Raw genomic sequence first — 21424 nt, forward strand, 5'->3', positions numbered from 1 at the left:
CATTTTACCCATTTTCCATGAGGAAACCAAGGTGCTGGGACCCCGCCATCCACTGAATGAATACAATGAGCTGGCTCCAGAGTGAGGACCCAGGCCCAGGGTGTCCTGAGGTCTGGGGCTTCTCTCCAGCTCGTTAACATTCCAGGGCAAAGTCACCAGGGTTTATTGGACAGATAATGTAACTCTGGGAGGCAAACTTTGATACAGTCAACTTCCCGACGGCTTTTCCCAAGGGTTACAGCTAGGAGCAGGAAGGAGACACAAATTAAGCCATCGTGGGGCAGGAAACCACCAGGACTGCAGTCATCGCTGATGAAATATTCAGCTTGGCATTTCTGCTACTTTCCCGGCTATCAAGACATCCGCTGTCCCTGATGGCATCCTACCATCAGGGCCTCAGAGCCCAGTCCCGTCTCCCAAAAACTGAGGGGTCATCCACACCTAGACACCTCCAGCTTTCGGAAACACAGTCCCACATAAGGCCTGCCTGGTGGGGTCGGCACCCCAACTGGAAAAGGGCAGTCCCCCGATCCAGGGGCCCTCTCAGCAACCCCACTAAAGGGCTTGGAAACCCCTTCTTGTTCCAGGAGACCTAAGGGGTGTTTCTTCTAGCCAAATGAGCAGACAGGACAGGGCAGGCTGCCTCAGAAGGGGAGGGGAGGGAAGGGAAGGGAATTGGGTTTGAGTTACAACTAAGGCTGATTGATATTGCTAAAAATCAGTCTACTTTATTTAGAGGTGACAGTAAACAACAAGTGCACAGCAGGTGGATGCCCCAGCAGCGGGCAGAAACCCATTCACATCTGTCCCCAAACTGATGAACCAGCATGGAAACAGACACCTGCCCAGCTGCCTGGACTGGGTAGCGATGCTTGCAGGGTAAATAGCAGAGGACGTGAGTTCTTCGTTTCACTGGGAAAGGAGTGGAGAGAAAGATCTGGAGTGGAGGGAGGTGGCCTCGCTACTTTGACCAACGAGGTGAGTCTCTAAATGCAGGATCCTCCCTTGGCCGTCACTTCTCTTTGCTTGCTTTTTCTCCCTTCTTTGTTCTTTTAGTAAAAAAGGTCCATACTTGGATACAGAAAGATTGCTAAGTGGAAAAAAAAAAAAAAAGAACAGAAACAATGCATTTAGAATGTTACTTTTGTGGTAGAATAAGGGAAAACAAGACTATTATTCAGGCTTGCTTGGATTTACATCAAGAAAATATGGAAGGATACACAAGATGTTAACAACAGTGGTTGCTGCGGGAAGGGTAGAAGGAATATATCTCAAAGTATACATTTAAAAAAATAAAATGAAATTTAAATAAATAAAAATACCACAAACAACATCATAAATAGTTTAAAGGGCAGAGGCAGAAAACACTCTTGATCTTACTGCTGTGATATTCATTCATGTTTATTCTCTTCCCATTTTTATCCAATGCTTTTCTTTTGGTTTTATTGAGAAGTAATTGACATACAACACCGTATTATCCATATGCTTTCTATTTAATATATGGATACAATCACAGGGCTCATAAAATTGTCTCCTAATCGTTTCACTGAACATCATAAGCATTTCCCATGTTGCCAGGTTGGATACATAATATTCCATCAACTTTCTCATTTCTAAAGATCCACAGTCTTTATTCTTCTATTTCCAAAGTTAACCAGGTTGATTAGCTCTAAAGCTCATCACTCAACACAATCGTAGCTGCAGCTGGGGTGAGTGGAAGAACAAAACGGAGATTTCTTCTCCCTGTACACAAGCAGAAAAATAGAGCTAGGACCCAGCCTTTCTCCCGAGGCAGCGTGATTGTTCACTGGAGCTCCCACCACGAGGGTTTTATTCCCCTTCAGAGCGAAGTGTTCTTTAAGATGTTTACTTTTTATTTTTAAATAATTATAGACTCACAGGGAGTTGCGAAAATAGGACAGAAGTCCCAAGTACCCTTCACCTAGTCCCCCCCTCACCCTCTACGCCATGGTTACATCTCACATAACTGTAGTACAGTATCGAAGCCAGGATGTCAACAGTGATACGACATGTGTGTAGTGCTATGCCATTGCATCCCACGTACGGATTCTCGTAACCACCATCGCATTCAGGATAAAGAACTGTCACCGTACCACAAAGGTTTCCCTCCTACCATCCTTCCCGCCACCCCCATCCCCAACTCCCGGCAACCAGTCATGTTTTTTCCATCTCTCCAATTTGGTTATTTCAAGAATGTTGTATAAATGAAATCATACAATATGTGACATTTTGAGACTGCCTTTTTGGGGACTATTCCAAATAAACCGCTGTGCATATTCACGTACAGAGTTTTGTATGGACGTGGCTTCCATTTTCTCTAGGATCAATGTGCCATTGCTGGGTCGCATGGTAAGGGTCTGCTTAGTTTTTTAAGAAACAGTCAAACAGTTTTTCAGAGTGTCTGTCCTCTTTTACATCCCCATCAACAATGTATGAGACCCAGTTTCTCCGCATCCTCGCCAGCACCCCACGGCGAGCACGTCACACGAGGGGGCTGATCAGAGCTTCTCCCAGAGGTTAGCTGGCCATGAAGAGGCAAAGTCTTTACTGGGGTCGCTAGCTGTGAGGCATATTAATTATGTTTTTTGTTTTCTGTATTTCTGGTGCTTTGACATCTTGGGGCCTTGCTAACACTGGAGGGACTGCCCCTCCCAGGGTTAGCCGATTCCTAGAGAAAGCAAATGATTCTCCTGCAAGTGGGCCTTGCAGGAGATGCAGACTAACCAATCCAGAGCCCACACTTGCCAACCACCTCCTTTGCTGGGCTCTTATACTCTTATACTCTGCCTCTGTTCTAATCACCCCAGGGCCAGGTGTTAGACACCTAGGGGCCCCTCCACCCTAGAGCTTTCTGAAATTATACAAACTAGCCAATCTTAAACCTGCTCACTCTGCTGGCCCATTTCTTCCCACAAAAACCATAATAAAGGCTGTGGCCCGCATTTACTTCCTGCCCACTCTGCCTCTGACCGAGGCTGGTGCTTCCCCATGTGGTCCTGTAGGGCCTGGTGAGCCCCCTCCTCTTGGGAACTGTGAGTAACACACTGTCTTTGCAATAGCAGTTGTCTCCTGATCGGCTGGCATCACCATACCTGAGCAATACAAAGCTACATTTTAAAACAGGAAGACAATGTACACTTATAGTTGCTGGTGGCCACCCCTACCCGCCATGAGGAGAGCCCATCTGAGGATGAAATGCACTCAAAGAAATACAAAGGAGAGACAGTGTCCTGATGGAATTGTTTTCAGCCCCCATCCACCTGTGCCTGAAAAGCATCCCAGACTTCTTAGTTACATAAGCTGTTGCCTTTTTATTTTTTTCTTAACCTGCTGTAGGTTGAATTGTCTGTCCCTGGCCCCCTGACAGATGCGCAGACAAACCATGGTGCCCCGGCCCAGGTGCCCTGCCAAGGCAAGACCCAGACTTCCAGGAATGCTGTGGAAACACTCCTAACTTAGCTGTAACCTGGCAAAGAAAGGAGGTGGCAGGTGGTGGGCACGAGGCCCAGGCCGGGGCATCGCTAACGAGGACAGCAGCTCTCCGGGCTCAGTTTCTTCACCTGTAAAAGAAACGGTTAGGCTGAATGTCCCTACGGGCCCTCCCTGCTCATCTCCCCTAATTCTCTGAGTTTTCATTTCAAAGGAAAAATAATACTAGCTAGCACTTACAGGGCATTCGCTACAAGTCAGGCTTTGCGCTGAGCGATTCATATACATTAGTCATTTAATCCTTAGAACAGCCCCGTGAGGGAATGACTGTCCCCATTCTTCAGTTAGCTGGGATTAGACTGGAGCAGGCTGGTCCCGGGTGCTTGCTGAGCACCACGGCCGAGCTTCCCGCCTCCCCCTCCCACAGTTTCCGCGGAAGGAAGTTCTCCCGTGTTGGACCTGAATCCTCACTCTCTTCATTCCTTTCTAAAGTCTTTTCAGACTTCTCTCAAAAGTGGTAGCTTCTGTTATTTTAAATATTTTCTTTTCTCTCTAAATCCCCTCCCACCTTCCCCCATGGTAATTCCAAACTGGGTAGACAGCGAGAGAGCCTTCGCTCTGGGGACCAGGCCAGGCAAAGGCCCATGGCAGTGGAGGGAATGACACATGACAGAGGGTGTTCCCAAAGGCCAAGCGGAAGGGCCTAGGGACAAGAAGCCTCTGGGAGGGGGCAGGGCCCATGCTGAAATCCTGCGGGAGGGCGGCGAGGGACGCTGCTACTGAAGAATCAGGTGCCTGAGTGGCCTCTGTCTGCTGTTTGTGAAAAGTTCCAGGATGGGGTGTTCTTTTCATCTTCTCAACACCCCATAACTTAGTTTTCACTCCCCACCATGGCTGCCACCGCCGTTTTTATGAATGCCCCATTATTATGAATCGACCTGTTATTTTAGCTGATAAATAGTGTTCCTGAGATTTACATTCAGGATTGACTTCAAAGCTCATGTTCTTGCTACTACATCATTAAATAAATGTTTTCAAAAACTTCTCAGTGCATGCCACTGCATTATTCGTGGCTGTCATGAAGGACGGGACTAGCCCCACACACGGGAAGCTTCTTTCTTTGGAGGCTGAAGTCACCATGTGGTGGGTGGCGACCACGGCAGGCAGCATGCACAGACACCCTGGCCACCAGAGCAGCAGCATTGGACAGGATACGTATGCCCAGGAGAAGGCAACCGAATGGGGCGGAGGGGACTCTTCTGTAACAAAAGCTTTGATGGTCCCTGCACCCTGACTGAAGAGGGTACATCATTCTCAAGGAGAAATGTCACCCAACATCTATTTGCTGTCTTGAAAGGGCCATGTGAGTGCTTTGTGACAGTGCTTCTACACCCAACCCACGGCCACGCCCGAGGCAGCAGTTGGTGGCAGTTTGAACCTGAACTGCAGAGGCAGCTCTTAAACAGGATGGACATCCACCACCTTCCTTGCCGGCTGCCCCAGGGGTCTCCACTCCCCGCCTCCCCATCCACAAAATGTCTAATGAGATCATTCCTCCTGGGGCAGTAGATGCGCTCTCTGTGGGACCGGTTCTCTGAGCCTGGAAGGAAGTTACTGGGGAGCTGGTCTTACCTCGGCCCTGGGAGGAATCTTCTAAATTGTGCCATGCCTTGTGCCATGTCTCTCCCCTCTGGTGATGGAATTTCTGACTGTTAGCAGTTCTGGGACTGTCGTGGAGCTTCAAACCACTTACCAGCTCCTTCCAGTTCCGCCTCGGCCCAACACCGCCTCCACCAGGCGGTTCACGCACCACTCATGCTTGCGCTGTCCTCTATTTAGTGGCCTGTCGTTTAGTTAGTGGGCCACCAGTTGAGACGGTAATTCTACGTGTGACCCCTCCAGCTTCGTTTCTACCGGCCAAGCTGTCCCTTGTCCATTCCGCGAGGCTCTCACTCTGAAGACGAAGCTGGCATTTCCGTCAGCAGCGTGGGAACGCATCCCTAGGGCTGACCTGCAGGGAACTTTGCCGAGGCGGCGGCATTTCCCGTCCTCCCCACCAGGGGGCGCCGTGAGAGAGACCGTCACAGGCTGCTCATTAGAAGCCTCTCCCTCTAGAGTTCGCAGCAATTTTTCTCATGCTCTCGTGCCATTGCAGCGTACCCAAAAAATACATTTTCCTGGTCTCACTTCTACACTTTGCCACTTACGCACCATGAAATTTCTTGCTATTTCAGGAAAATAATCGTTAGCCAACATAGTGGGGGGTGGCGATTTCCCTCCTGATCCACAGGTCCTTTAAGTCCCTTGCATGGGATCCTTCGGGGCACTTTCCTTCAAAACTGTTGAATTTTCAGGCAACTGAGTCCCAGAGATAGTTAAGAGCTCTGTACATCACTTTCCTCATCTGTAAAACAGTGATGATATTCCTTTATAAAGTTTTCGTGAGCATTAAATGAATAATTACAAACAATATGCTTAGAACAGTAACTGGCATATAGTAAGAGCTCACTAAATGTTAGCTGTTACTGTTGTTTTCATGCCTCCTGGGCCTGGCTGTGGGATTTCCTCTTAGGCCTAGAAATCCCCTGCCCCAGCCTTTCAGTAACAGGGGGTCTTTGGAGAGCTGACCCAGGTGAGAGGTAATGACGTTCCTTCCGATGCTCTGAAAGCCAAGCCGCTAGCATTGGGCGAGGCTTCTGGCTTCTCCAAGTCCACTTGGGCACCAGGAGGGGAAGGGGCTCAGGAGGCCTGCAGAGCTTCAGATTGGACAGTGCCCAGCGAGCGGAGCTTCTGTCCTGAGCGGAGCTCAGACTCTGCCACCTTTCAGATTATGGGCAAATGTGCGCCTGGCTTAGTTCCACTGCAAGATCGAGGCTCTTGAGGACTAAAATGACAGCTGTCATAGGCTACCTCCCAGGAGTCCTTGCAACATGGATTTAAAGATCCTTAACACACCGAAATCTAGGTGTCAGGAGCATCAGGGTTAGTTTGGTTCCCTATCCCAGGGGGCAGCGGGTGCGCCGGCCTGAGTGTCTGTAGGCGGAGCCCGTACACTGCGCAGACCTTCGCCATCGGGCTTTTTTACTAGGCGAGCGACTGAATGCTGGGACCCGGTGTGTCATCTTTGCAGTACGAAGTCTAACTCAGGAGGTGCTGTGGAAGGAGAGAAAGGAGGAGGCTCAGAAGGACATTCTTGTTGCCTTCGCGGGGCGATGGCGACACCTGGTGGTCATTTCAAGAAGCGGAAAGTCCGCGGAGACCTCTCCCTGTGGGTCTCCCTGTTCCCCAGTCGCCTCCTCCTTCCTTCCATCCCCTCTCGGCCGCCGCCCGCGCCCGGCCCCTCAGCTCTGCCCTGCTCTGGGACCGTGTTCCTCTGTCCCTTTCCAGCTCGCCCCCAGCGCTGTGCGCTCCGGCTCCTCCGCCCCTCCTGGGGACAAACCCAGGCCACTGGCTAGCAGAATGCCCCGAACTCGCTGCGCCTCTTTGACTCTCGTCTCCCCCCCAGGATACCTGTCCCCTGGCTGCCTGTGGTCTCCTAGTAAACACGGCTCCTACCAGCTCCTTCGCCTTGGCTCCTGTTGGCAGTTCTGTGGTAATACAGAGACGGTGCTGAAGAGCCTCCCCAGGGGACCAAGGTGTCCTCTCTTTCACACTGTCACCTAGCAAAGGGCTTGCTTGCTCCATACCTGAAAGCCGGGTGCTGGGCCCAAAGCCAGGTGTGTGAGCCCCAGATCAGGGGCTCCCTGGGCACTTCCGGGATGGGGGCGGGGTGGCGGGCGTGGGTGAGAGGAGGAACGCCTAAATGGAAGACGCAAAATCAGCCCCCTCCCGTGGTCACGTTGATAGTCAAGCCCGGGCATTTCACAGGTAAGGGGCAACCCCAAAACACACTGGTTTTCCACTAAGGATCTTAGGATGATGACGATGGTACGCTAAGCCTTAAACTCCTTCCTATGCACTAGGCACATTGTTAAATACTTTTCATACATTTTTCTCAGTTTATCCTCACATCGAAACGAAGATGTTATGTATGCCTGCCAATATTTTACAAATTAAAAAAAACAAACAAACCTGAAACTTAAAGAATTTATAGACGTTGTTGAAGGTGCAACAAACGAGAAGCTGCAGGTCTGAGGCGCCAAGACCCTTGACCCCCAGCATACAGGCCTCAGGTGCTGCTGCCAGTTACTGAGTTAGGAAAACCGCTACTACTTAACTACTGCAGGGGTGTTCTCATCCTCGGCGGAAGAATTCACGTTGCTCCCCGTCCTGTCTGAGTAGTCCTACTGCCTGGTCCTCAATGTACCACGGAAAGGCACCTCCAGGTACCCAGGAGGTGATCAGCCAAGTGCTCCTGCCCTGACTCTGTCCTGGGAGATTTCACAGACACCTTCTCATCCTGCCCATATCCCTTCTCAGCCATCAACTTTCCAGACTGAAGCTCCAGTTCAGAGGGTTGGTTCTCGTAAGGACACTGTGATTAACGATATCGAACATCTTTTCATGTGTTTATTGGCCATTTATATAGGTTTTTGTGAGTCTTTAAGTCTTTTGCCATTTAGAAAAATCATATTATTTGCCTTCTGATTAAATCGTAGACTATATATATCACACACACATATATATATATTCTATATAAAAATCCATATCAGATACATGTATTGTGAATATTTTCTAGATTTCAGGTGTGGAACACCAAGTGTAATTTGCTCTCTCACAAACAGGAAGTGAGGAAAGATGCCCTGAAAAGCTCTGCAGGCCGCTCCACAGCCAAGGTGAACTTTCTAGAGTCTCTGTCCTATAGGAACAACAAAAGGGACAGCAGTGATCACAGGCATCCCGGCCCTGCCCTCACCCTGTGTTTCTGTGCCCTGAGCTGACCACGCTTTCTAAGATGGCAGCTGTGGCAGTGGCTGTTTGCCATGGCAGTCCTGCAGGTTGTTCTCAATGAAAGGTCTCCCCAAGGCCCCAGCAGCCCTGGGCACCCGAACCCACATGACGTTGTACAGAGTTATTCTTTCCATAACTGTTCTAGCTCTGAAGGTCAGGAGGGGGTTGGCAGGTGTTCATTTTATTATTACACTCCATATTCTTTAGGTTATGTTCATTCCTTTTTTATGTATCAAATATTACATGGTACCGGTTTAATTTAATTATAAGTTTTACTGCCGAGAACTACAGCAAGTGGAGATGTTCGCAAAGTCATAAGGGATCTTGAAAAGCACACTATTGCAAGCAGTGGACACTCTGCATGCACAGCGGAACGCTTGCGAGTGTGGCCTGCTCCTGCTGCCTGTCCTGACTCCTGGCTGTAGACTGGGTTAGATGCCTCACCAGGCTACTCTGATTCCAAGCTGATGATGCCAGCTGTCACTGCTGCCAGAACTGGTGGGATGGATTCTGTCCCTACTGGAACCCTTGAGTCCTGGTCCCATCAGCTAGCTGCTTATGGAGAAACATGGCCACCTACTGCACCTTCTCTTAAACTTATCTTTAAGGGATGCCTTTAGCTTGGCCTACTTCTCTAGGTTTTCACTGGCAACTCACTAAGGTGTCATATCCCCCACCTCTCACCTTCACCTTCTGGTCCCAAAAAAGTCATCCTCAAGAATCCTGTCATTCACGGTAAAGGGACATCCATAGATGACAACTATGAGATAAGCCTTGTCCAAACTGGAAGCAGTAAGCAGAGGGCCACCTTCAGAAAAGGCATTAATGGAACTGAAAGTTTATCTGATGTGACTGACCATAATGAAAGGAATTTTAGTATTCTGTTGCAAAGTTTGGTGCTAAAATAAGAGCTACATTAAAAAAAAGCAAATTAAAATATTAAGGCAATTAACTTCAAGAAAAAAGCAAAAATTTAAAAAAAGTTATACAAGAGAGGAAATGTACACCAAGTGGCTGAGCTGTGAATACTGAACTAATCAAAAGTTATGATTTAATTCCATTGCTAAATGGGTAAATAATAGTGGTAGTGATGGATTAAGAGAGCTCTATCCTCACTTTTCAGAGTAGGAAGTCAATGGATGTCTAAATTTTTTTTAAAAATCAAGGAATGGCAATGTAAATATGCTATTTAGAAAGATGGAGAAAAACCCAGAAAAAGAGCTAAGAAACACGAATGGGAGGAGGGAGGAATGAGGTAAGAGACAGTCTTTCACGATAAGCCTTATAGAAATGACTTTTTCTAAATTAAGTTTTTTGACATTATAGAATCACACACAGTGGTAAGAAATGATACAGAGAAATCTCCAACAGTAACATCTTGCTAAATTATAATGCAATACCACAGCAGGTTATCCACATTAATACAGTCAAGATAGGCGTTTCCATCACTGCAAGGATTCCTCTTACCGGTTTACGCTCACACCCACTGACCTCCATCCTGGCCCCTCCTCCACCCCTGGCAACCACAAATCTGGTCTCCATTCCTGTAATTTTGTCATTTCAAGAATGTTCTATAATTGAAATAACCTGTAGTCTTTTTTCACTCAACAGTATACTCTGGAGATTTATCAAGGTGGTTGCATGTATCAGCAGTTTGTTCTTTTTTATTGCTAAGCAGTATTCCACGAGGTGGATATATCAAAGTTTGTTTAACCATTTGTCTAAATGTCTAAAGAATACCTGGGTTGTCTCCAGTTTTAAGCCATAGAAATAAAGCTGCTGTAAATGTTCAGGTACAGGTTTTTTGTGTGAACATAAGTTTTCAGTTCTCTTGGGATAGATGCCCAGGAACGCAACTGGTGGACTATGTGGTAGTTGCATGTTTAGTTTGGTTGTTTTTTTTTTTTTTCTTTTTTAAAGAAATTGCCAAAGTGTTTTCCAGAGCAGCTATACCATTTTACATTCCTAACAGCAATGTATGCATGGTCTATTTTCTCTGCAACCCAGCTAACATATGATATCACTGTATTTTATTTCACCCATTCTGATAGGTGTGTAATGGTATTTCATTGCGATTTTAATTTGCATTTTTCTAATGGCTAGTGATGTTGAACATCTTTTCATGTACTTATTTGCCATCTGTATCTCCTCTCTAGTGAAATGTCTCTTCATATCTTTTGCTCATTTCATAATTAGATTATTTGCGTTTTTATTGTTGAGTTTTGAGAATTCTTTATATATTCTAGATATTAGTCCTTATCAGATATGTGGCTTGCAAATATTTTCTCCCAGTCTGTAACTTGTTGTTTTAGCCTCTTAACAAGGTCTTTCATAGGGCAAATATCTTTAATTTTTATGGAATTCAATTTATCAATTTTTCCATTTTGGGATTATGTTTTTGGTGTCAAGTCTAAGAACTTCTTGCTTGATCTTAGATCCCCAAGTTCTTTTTCCTAAAAATTTAGTAATTTCTTTTTATACGTAAGTCTGTGATTCATTTTTAGTTAATTTTTGTATAAGGTGTAAGATTTGGGTCGAGGTTCATTTTGTCTATGTATGTCCAGTTTCTCCATACCACTTGGTGAAAAAAAAAAACTATCTTTCCTCTACTGAATTAATTCTGCACCTACGTCAGGTAAGTTGTGCATATTTCTGTGGGTTTACTTCTAGGTTCTCTATTCTGTACCATTGACCTGTGTGTCTATGCTTCTAATTCCACAGTCTTGATTAATGTAGCTATATAATACCTTGAATTTGGGTAAACTGGTTCTTCCTACTTTTTCCTTCTTTATCAAAATTATCTTAGCTTGTCTAGTTTGTCTTTCCATATAAACTTTAGAATAATCTTGTCTTTACAAAAGTCTTGCTGAGATTTTGATGGGAATTGCATTAAAACCGTATATCAGTCTGGAGAGAATTGACATTTCTACTAGATGAGTGTTCCAATCTATGAACATATCGCATATTTTTCTATTTATTTAGATCTTCTTTGGTTTATTTCATCAGCATTTGTAGCTTTAAGCATAAAAGTCCTATGTGTTTTGTTAGATTTATACCTGTGTTTCTTTTTAAGTGATTGTAAATAGTATTATATTTTAATTTCAGTGTCCACATGTTCGTTGTTTCTAATAAAACAATTGATTTCTGTATATTAATCTTGTATTCATTGATTTCATGGGACTCATTAGTTCATTTTTAACACATTCCTTGGGATTCCTTGGGAAAATAGAAACTGTTTTATTTCTTCCTTCCAATGTGAATGTGTTACTACACCGGCTAGAACTTTCTTTCAGCACTGTGTTTAATAAAAGTAGTGGGAGCAGACACCCTTGACTTGTTCCTGATTGTAGATGGAAAGCAGTTTTTCACCATTAGGTACAATGTTATCTGTAGTTTTGTAGATACTCATTAAGTTGAGGGAGTGCCCCCTCTATGCCTATTTTTGACTTTTTATCATGAATGGATGTTGGATTTTGTCACATGCTTTGTCTGCATCAATTGCTATGATGAGATGTTTCTTCTTTAGTCTGATGTGGTTACACTGATTTTCAAATATTGAGCCAGCCTGGCATTCCTTGAATAAACCCCACTTAGTGATGGTGTATCATTTTTTCTTATGTATTTGGTAATATTTAAAGAATTTTTTTGCATATATATTCACGGGGGATATTGGTCTATAGTTTCTTTGATTTGTATTGTCTTGTTATGTATTAAGAGTAGATTCATGAAATAAATTAGGAACTATTCTCTTCTATTTTCTGGAGAAGACTGTAGTAGTTGATATTAATTCTTCATTTGGTAGAATTTCCAGTGAAACCACCTGGGATTGGAGATTTCTTTTTGGGGGGATTTTAAAATTAATTCAACTTCCTTAATAGCTCTGGGGCTATTCAAATAATCTACTTCATCTTGGATGAATTGTACTTTTTCAACAAATGGTCAATTTCACCTAATTTGTCAAATTTACGTGCGTAAATTTGTAGTATTCTCTTTTCCTTTGATGGCTATAGCGATATCTCATTTCATTCTCCATATTGCTAATTTGAGTCTTCTCTTTTTTTGCCAGGAGTTTGTCGATTTTACTGATCTTTTAAATAACCAGCTCTTTGTTTCATTAATTTTCCCTATTGTTTTTGTTTCAGTTTTATTAATTTTTGCTCTTTCCTTTCTTCTCCTTAGAGTTTTTCTAGGTATGTGAAGTGGAAGCTTAGAGTACTGAGATTTTCCTTCTGATGTTTACAATTAGTGCTATAAATTTACCTTTCAGCATTACTTTAACCGTATCTCACAAATGTTTTATTTTCATTTCTCATTGTTTATTTTTTTTTTAAAACAATTTCCCTTGAGACTTCTTTGACCCATGGATTATTTAGAAGTATGTTGTTTAGTTCTTGTTTGGAGATTTTCCTGTTATTATTGATTTCTGGTTTAATTCCATTGTGGTTGGAGAATACTCTATGATTTTAATTCTTTTAAATTTGCTTAGTATGGGGTCTATCCAGGATATGGTCTTAGTATATATGTTGTGTTTGCACTTGAAAAATATATGTAGATTGCTGTTGGATATCTTATTCTGTGTCAATTAGATTGTATTAGTTGATGACGTTGTTGAGTTCTTCAGTATTCTTGATTTTGTTTAGTTGTTCTATCAGTTTAAAAAGGTATTAAGTCCCCAACTGCAGTTGTGGATTTCTCTCTCCATTCAATCCTATCACTTTTTGCTTCCCATATATTGCTGTTGTTTGGTGTATACATATTTAGGATTATTATATCTTCTTGATGGATTGACCTCTTAATCATTATGTCCCTGTCACTGGTATTTTTCTTTGCTCTGAAATCTTCTTTATCTGATATTAACACAGCCACTCCTGCTTTTCTTTAATGTTTACCCGATATATATTTTTCCATACTTTTTCCTTCAGCTTTCCTACATTATTGTTCTAAGTGAGTTTCTCATAGACAATATACAGTTGGGTATTTTTAAATCCATTCTGCCAATCTTTTAATTGGTATATTTAAGCCATTTACATTTAATGCAATTTTTGACATATGAGAGCTTAAGTAGGCCATTTATTCTTTTGGTTTTTTTCCTCTGCTTCATTGTCATTTAAACATTATTTAGAATTCCATTTTATTTTTCCATATTATTTGAGTTTATCTCTTTACATAGCTTTTTCAGTTTTAAGTATTTCCTCTATATCTAGAATCCCGTTTTCACTTCAACTATCAATTTAGAAAACTCAAGATGAGAAAAGCCCATTGTTTATACCCATATTTTTGCTCACCATGTTTTTAATTTCTTCTGATGTTCGAACTTTTCTTCTTTTATTATTTCCTTTCTATTTAGAGAACTTCTTTAAACTATTTTTTTAGGACAGGTCTGCTGGCGACAAATTCTCTGGTCTCTGAACCCATCCTGTCCCTCTGAGACCAAGTGGAGGCCTAACAGGAAGACATCAAAATATAGAAGTGGATGCCAACCCCAAAGTAGGGCCAGAACTAAAAGAATTATTCTTTTAGAAAGGGCTGAGGGAAAAGGGCACTACGATTTATCACAGTGAGATGGGGTGAAGAGGCTTTCAAGGGGCGTTGGGAATGTCCTAACTTTTGAGGTTGCCATTTATGGGAGTTGTGATAAGGCAGGAGATGGAATAAAGCACAAAGAATCGAGGGTCAAAAGCAGAGGGCAGAGAGCGCATACATACAAGAATACATACAACTGCCCTTTCTTCTGATGTGCTCCACAAAGGAATGTTTTCCCCCAAGAGAATGCCAATCTACTACCCTCTTCAAGGTCTAGCCTAAAACACTAAACTTTAGGTCAGGTAAGAACGAGTTTCTCGGCCTTATAAACATCTCTGGAATTCACACCAGCAAGATTAAAAAGAAGATACTAATTTGGTTGTGCTTTTTATAAGCCATCGCCATAGACTCGCCTTACCTGACATACACCCTCCACGCTGGCCCTCCCCCTCCCCATACAGGAGGCAGCTTGGCGGGGAAGTAGCTTTCCTGAATCCATAGATGGGCAATGACAGGGCCTCCAACTTCCGATTTCTGTCTCTTCTTGGTTCTCATAATCTCCTAACACCTACGTTTTCTCCAACCACCATCACTCCACTCTCTCCTGTTAGAAATGAGAAAAGAATGGAGACTGTTCTTCCATCGTCATATTTTGAAATGCCATTTTCCCCATTTCAGTGGTCACAGAGCAATGAAATGTTGTCCTCAAATTTGAGAAATCTCTAAGTAATTAGGAACTCTTTCCAGATCCAAAACATCCATAAGCTTAAGAAAAAGAATGAGCACATGATTTAATTGGCTTTCTCTTTTAATCAAAAACATACTTTGTTACAGAGTTCTCAGGAAAGGTTCAACTATTTTTTAGCCACAGACTTCAACCAGGCAAAAGTATACAGAAAGCCACAAAGGAACTACCACAGCTTTAGCTGACCAGTTTTCCCAAAAGCAGAAGCTAAGCGTGGCTCTTCTCTGGGTTTTAGCATAGCTGCATTCCTCTGAGTTCAGGGGAGGAGACAGAGTTGGGAAATACCAGCACCAAATCTGTCCTACTTCCTCCAAATGGTTCTGCAGCCCACCAGGTTTTCATTATCTGCAAGCGTTCACACGCTTCCTTTAAATCACATGTCCAAGGTACTGGCCAGAACCCAATACCTGGAGGATGTTTGCCAACCCCATGTTTAGCCTTTTAACTAATCCAAGCTCATGAGTCCTTCTATCAATGACAAGCAGCCATAGCAACAGCAGCTGGTTTCATCACTTCCTCTCCCAGCTACCACAGAGCTGGCCTCTACCAGGACTCCCCAACATCCTGCCCTCGACCCGACCCCAAGGAAGGCTCTCAAGGTCCTTGAAAAAGCCAAGTTCATTAATTACACTCATCCAAGGATAGGCTGGAAGAGAACTCTGAAAGGAATGTTCCAGCCAAGTCTTCTGATCAAAATGGACCTAAAAAGAGCCAAGAATAAAGTGAATAATCATCCACTGGTATTGTTTTCTTGAGTTGTATAAACCATTTTAATTGATGCATTTGAAAGGAATTTCCCTGTTTTGAACATAGAAGAGTTAAGAAACCAAAGACTCAACCAAAGTCATGACCTCTAATATCATTAGGCATTTACAGTAAGTTTTCAATTCATTTTAGCTGAAAAAAATTTACCAGCACACAGCACTTAAGGGGATGGTGTTGCACACAAACTAACCCAAAAGGTAAAATGTTATGACTGAAAAAAAAAAAAAACTTAATAAACCTTTTAATAGAGATGATGGAAAATAAAATGAAACCCCCACCCCATTTTTTTTTTTTTAAGGTATTTATTGCAGCCCCCAGGGTGGTGCTAGGCCTTTGGTTGAATTTAAGTCTTAAGGACATTCTTATGTAACTTCTTGTCCATAGAAGAATAGTAATAAAATATCAAGCCTAGTCTCATTTGAATAACATGGAAATAAGTAAAAAGCCTCCTCAAACAGCAGAGCAAAGGTAAGGAAGAAATCAAAAACTGCTGGAAGGTAGGCAAGGTCACTTAAATTTCAGAGCTGGAAAAACTCATCTAGTCCAACTCCCTCATTTTACAGATGAGGCAACTGAGGCCCAGAGAAGATAAATGACTTGCCTAAGGTCATACATCAAATTAGTGGCAAAGGGCAAACTAGAGAGTACAACTGTCTGGCCCCAGCCAAGAGCCACTAGTTCAGGTTGAACAAGAACACTGGCTCTGACTCCTACTGAGAAAGCCTCGTAAATAAACTGAAATCTATCCACATCAACAGAGAGAAATGATTGTCTTCACCGGAGTTTTCTCCTCAGTCCTTCCTACAGTTAGAAAAAAGAAAAAAAGGTTCATTCATCACTCGTTCAAGTCTGATGTTAAAATCCCTGAAATCATCATCAATTACTTTAGCTACTACTTGGGGCAAGATATCAGACTCTCGATTCTCATAAAGGCACCTATAGGTCAAAAATATCTGTAGAAGAGGAATGCCAGAACATAGGGCTCAGAAGAGAACCACCAAAACAAAAATGACCCTCTCGCTTTCTAAGGTTTTTGTTTTTTGTGGGTTTTTTTGCTGTTTTTGCTGGTGTTCTCTAGGCAACTGTATTGTCTCTGGCTATTGATACTAATTTAGTAACCCTTGTAACCCCCATGAGCAGCGTTCAAGTGGAAGCAATGAAACCTTTCAAAATCTTGCAAAGGGGGAAAATATGAATGACTCACTTCTCTCTACTTCAACTACCTGAAACTCAGCAAGAATCAGGAAGCACTCTGAGCAGTCAAATGCCAAAGCACTGAAGTCCTTTTCAGTATTTTACAGGAAAGTTTCTTGGGTCCTGTCCCAGTTTGCCCTTGTGTTTCAAAGAAAGTTCTAATAAGTATGGTTATCTGGTTTCCTTGCCCAAGCAGCTGGAAAAAAATGAATCAGAAAGGGAAGAAGAAACTACCAAGAGGAGGTACACCAACTACACACAGGAAGTGGTCACTGTCAGGAAGGGAGAAGACTGGGGAGAGTAGATAAAAAAACTAAACATTCAAAACCAAAGCAGTCTGCAACCATTTAGTAAAGGCAAAACAGTCCCACCTGTCTATGCAGCCCCTGAAGTCTACAAAGGCAGCTAGGCACAGAAAGAAACATTATATCCAGTATGTTCTCTGATATCTATATTAGATAACTCCGTCAAAGAAATGGCTAAAATAAAAAAGTTTTACTGCTTAAGGCAAGTTTGGAATTTGTGGAAAATCCCATTCCACAGTGGTACCAGATAAACAAGATAAACAACCTAGCAACAACACTGGGAAAAGTGCTAGGAACAAGGCTCTGCCTGAGGATGCTGCACTGAATAAGGCCACTAACTTTTAACACCCTTCCTTATCTAGCTGTCAGAAAAAAATGGAAAGGTTTGAACAAAAGTTTCTCATAGCCTATTTTTTTCAATCTTGCAAAGGAGGATTTAGGCAATTATTTACAGATAGCCACCTGCAACAAGATGGGTTCTGATTTTGGAAAGATAAAGAACACATTTCTTCAACTATTTACTAGTCCTAGCCAAGCCCCATCTACAAATGAGGTGTTAACTGACTGACTTTACAGGTAATTGCTTTCATATATTCATTTACCATTTTCCCAATCTGCTACTGCAGAATAAAATTCCAGTAAAATGACTAGTGATAAAGGGAGCAAACTATAAAAACTACCATCAAACAGGATTCTACCCTACTCAGAAGAAAATTGCTTCTTCCAAAAGGCTCTCCAAAAGGATCTGAACTAATCTGATTTTGCATAATAGCTAATGAGTTACCACCAAACCAGGAATAAAAATATTTCCACCTTATATTCTTTAACTTCCACAGACAGTGCAGGAGCACCTTGGGAAAATGTAAAATTTCCCATCTCCAGACGGGCACAATCAAAAAGATAACTGCAGTAAACTTTTAAAATTATCATCTGGAAGACTGGACATTCTACTTTGCCTTCAAAATTTCTATTACATTTATCTCCCTTTACACCACATCCTTCCCTACTGAAATCCAACACAGCTAACGTGTGTTCAGTTTACTTGGATGTTTCGAGTATGGTTATCCCCAAGCCAGACCACTGAACCTGTAAATCTACAATGTTTACAAGAGGAATGGGATAGGCAAGCTATTTAGTGGTTAGGCCAATACAAATGAGCCATGCTTCTAGAAAAACAAGGTTATATGGCAGTGATTTATTGTCATTATCTTTGTATACCAGGTGTAGTATACTTTAAAAAATGAGATACACTAAATCCCACAAAAGAATCTACTCCCTGGAAAATAAAGGCAACACCATTAAGGATTCCCTTCAATAATGCACTGGAAGGCACTGGACAAAAGTGGAACTGGCCTCATACTGGATTATAAAGGTACATACTTGGTGCATCTCTCACTCAGCTTTCATAGAAATTCAACATTTTGAGAATCTTTGAAAGGTGAACTAGAGAGAGAAAACCCACCCAGAGTCGTATCCTCATAATAATCAGATTCCGAGAACTGTAGAAACTATTCTATCCTTAAAGCAGCCCCAAATTTTAAACCTAGTGATTTAGTCTTACTCATCAAAGATGACTACCTTTAAGAAATGGAAATACCATTTAACAACTGAGCTCTCAGGAATAACTGATCATAACATACTAGATGTTTTCTCAAAAGCATGTGACTGCATCTAGGTATAAGTATGTAGCAACTAATAACTAGAAGTACTTCTATGTACTTTTAGTACTTTTATGGCTCTTAGCAGAAAGAAACCAAGAAAGGTGGCTTGGCCTCAAAGATAGACTTCTTAGCAAATATTTTCCATGTACTTTCCCCAGACATGAAAACTTTCCTTAAAGTAGAAAAGGAGGCAACAGATTACATCATAACATGCTTATGGTTCTAATCAAATAAACTGGATTTTAAAAATCTGTCATTCTAAAACACTCTACTCTCACTCCTACTTTTCATTCGCAGTAAAATAGACCTAAAGTCAATAATCTCTAAAGAATAAAAATATCTTTTTAAAAAATCTGCCAATTAAACTTAAATCACCATACTTTTACAGATTAAAATGAGGTTTTTAACAAAGGTATCTGTAAGTACTCAAGAGTACAAATGAGTTGGTAAAGAAGTTATTTTAAAAACAAAAAACATGTAGCTTGAATCAACAACTATGTTTAAATCACAGCAATAAGCAAACTCAGTGGTTACTAGGTGGTCTTAAGACTTTCAGAGCAAGGAAGTTGAAGACTTGTTCACCTAAGTCGATATAAGGATGACTATCATGCATAAGTGCTTCTCATTATCTCAAACTTGTAACACACCTTAGAATCTTACTACACTTAGAAAGGCCTTCCAAACAAACAGTAAAAGCATCTGAAAGATAATCCTTGATCTTATTTCAAACTACTTATCTTGTAGACAACTTATTTATCTTGTAGACAATCAGGACTATTTTTGCTACAGTAAAATAAAAGTTCAAAAAATAACCAATTCTTTACTTGATATATAATGTCCATGGGGAAGTCCCAGTAGAGTGTAAGGGAAAAACCAAAGCTGCAGTACTGGCTGTTGCCTGTCATTTAGTAGAAGGTGTCCTGCCACTGAGATTGGACTCAAAAGTGCAAAAGAAAAAAAACTTAAAAATCAAACCTAGAATTCAACTTTTTATGTTGAGATTTGGTTTTATTTATGCTACTAGCTAAGTAAAAAGCATACATATTGTGTCTGTGGTACAGTCAATACATTTGCAACTTTTCTACTTAAATTCTCTATACAAAGTCACTGCCAATTGATATGATCATTGATGGCAAAGGGCTTAGAATAACCAAAAGGTATAAAAAGTTTGCAGTCTTGCCCCGAGATACAAAAACTGAATTTTAAACAATGTCATAACATACATGATTTAAACAGTATATGAAAAAAAAGTCACACATCAAATTAAGTACAAAAATATCCAAACTACCTATTATGAACTATAATGTTTCCATTATTCTGCACAGTATTTAACACAGAATTTAGCAGTTTCCAAAATACTCATCATTTAGTTTAAGCATTGCCACCTTTGCAGAATGGTAAGTTATCAGGTGGAGTGACACTGCTTTTAGTGTTTTTAAAAATACAAAACCTTTCCCTATGAATTAATGAAGAAAAAGAAATTCTTCTTCTAGGCTGCTTAGTAACCAACCTTCTGCCTAGAAATATATACTACGTCTACTGTTTAACAGGGCAAAAGTACGCTACTTGATAAATAGTTATCCAACAGGGATAACGAGTGTAATTTTAAATGATATTTCTTTGATAATTTTAAAGAATTCTCAGTATACAGAGAGATTAGTGTTTTGCCTTGGCGAAAATAAAATTGAAATCGTAAGACAATCTGAATTGAAATCATCTTCACTAGTTTAACTTGCAAAAAATATTTTGGATAAAAGGTTATAATACATTACTATCTTATTTTTTAAACACAGAGTAAAGTTGCTCTTGGTAAAATTAACTCACCCACATGGCACAATACCTGGGAGTAAAGTATGTTCAACAATAACAACTCGCACACAAAATAACATAGGTGAATTAACTTAGAGAGCTTCTCTGCCTTTAAAATCAGCAATATTGAATTTATTCTGTAGAATAACACACATATCGATGTTCTGCATATAAAAGGGTCTAAGACAGTTTAAAGGGCTAAATTTTCCAGCATTGGAATGATTCCTTCATATATAACTGGTGAAGATTTAATAAGAATGTGTTTTTCCTGATCTTCAAGCTCTGAGCCATGCCTGAAAAGTTCTAAATAGGAAAAAAAATTGATTCAATCCAGTTTCTGTCTGCTAGGAGCAAGGCAGCAAACATATTTTTCAACCCTTTATGAAAAGATAAAGCAGAACGAAAGTGAAATATATCTTCAGATTATAAACAGGATTGTATTTTATAGTCCACCATCCTGACAAAGAATGTTATGGGCCCCAACAGTAAAAGACCTCAGTCTAAAGGTTGTGGGTCCGCAATAGGCATGGTGTGAAGAACTTCATCTAGGAGCTGGAGAGCCCGGTGTAAGTGAATCTCAATCCAGCAAGGCGTTTCTTTGATGCTCTGTCTTGGGTAATCCGGTCCCCAGCCCTTCACAAAACTCATCCTGAGTATGCATAAGCGACGAAGGTCATCAACACCGATTCCAGCAGCAGCTGACAAACCTAACGGAAAATATTTGGAAGACGTCAGAGGGACAGGCTGATGTATTCCCATCCTTCCTACATCTTACATTAATAAAGTGACCAGCTTTCTTTACTTCACTCTCCCCAGTATATAACTTCTCTGTCAAAGTGCCAAGAAGTAAGTACAGATCTAAACTTTGTCAAGAGACTGAAAACTTTTGGTTAAGACAATTTACATTCCACATGAGTCTTCTAGCTCCCACGAATTATAAAGTGAATTACTACCATCTACCAGCACCCCACCAATTTTTCTCTTTAGAAGTGGAGGTGAAGGGAAAAGAAACAACTTGTTTTTAAGAGGTAGCATCTCCACAGAATGGTTCTAAGAACTTTCCTGTCTGTCTCAACAGTCTA

The 21424-nt window shown here is 41.6% G+C and overlaps 1 protein-coding gene and 1 long non-coding RNA gene across 3 annotated transcripts in view; both read right to left on the reverse strand.

The window, feature by feature from the left end:
• Positions 1–702: 702 nt before the first annotated feature.
• Positions 703–7418, reverse strand: LOC120585135 (uncharacterized). The gene is made up of 3 exons (XR_005648248.1): positions 7137–7418; positions 5083–5854; positions 703–1090 (listed from the first exon to the last, which is right to left on the reverse strand). It is a non-coding gene; the product is annotated as an uncharacterized LOC120585135 (long non-coding RNA).
• A 7235-nt stretch (positions 7419–14653) lies between these two features.
• Positions 14654–21424, reverse strand: part of SMAD4 (SMAD family member 4) — a 51762-nt gene continuing 44991 nt past the window's right edge. Inside the window, exon 12 of one of the 2 annotated variants that reach the window (XM_039841381.1) lies at positions 14654–21049. In XM_039841381.1, coding sequence (XP_039697315.1) covers positions 20838–21049 — 212 coding nt within the window. In that variant the 3' untranslated portion in view covers positions 14654–20837. The remainder of the gene's footprint in view (positions 21050–21424) is intronic. The other variant, XR_005648250.1, reaches the window with a different exon arrangement.

This window comes from Pteropus medius, unplaced genomic scaffold (genome assembly GCF_902729225.1).
Source record: "Pteropus medius unplaced genomic scaffold, Ma_sr-lr_union100, whole genome shotgun sequence".
Taxonomy (NCBI): domain Eukaryota; kingdom Metazoa; phylum Chordata; class Mammalia; order Chiroptera; family Pteropodidae; genus Pteropus; species Pteropus medius.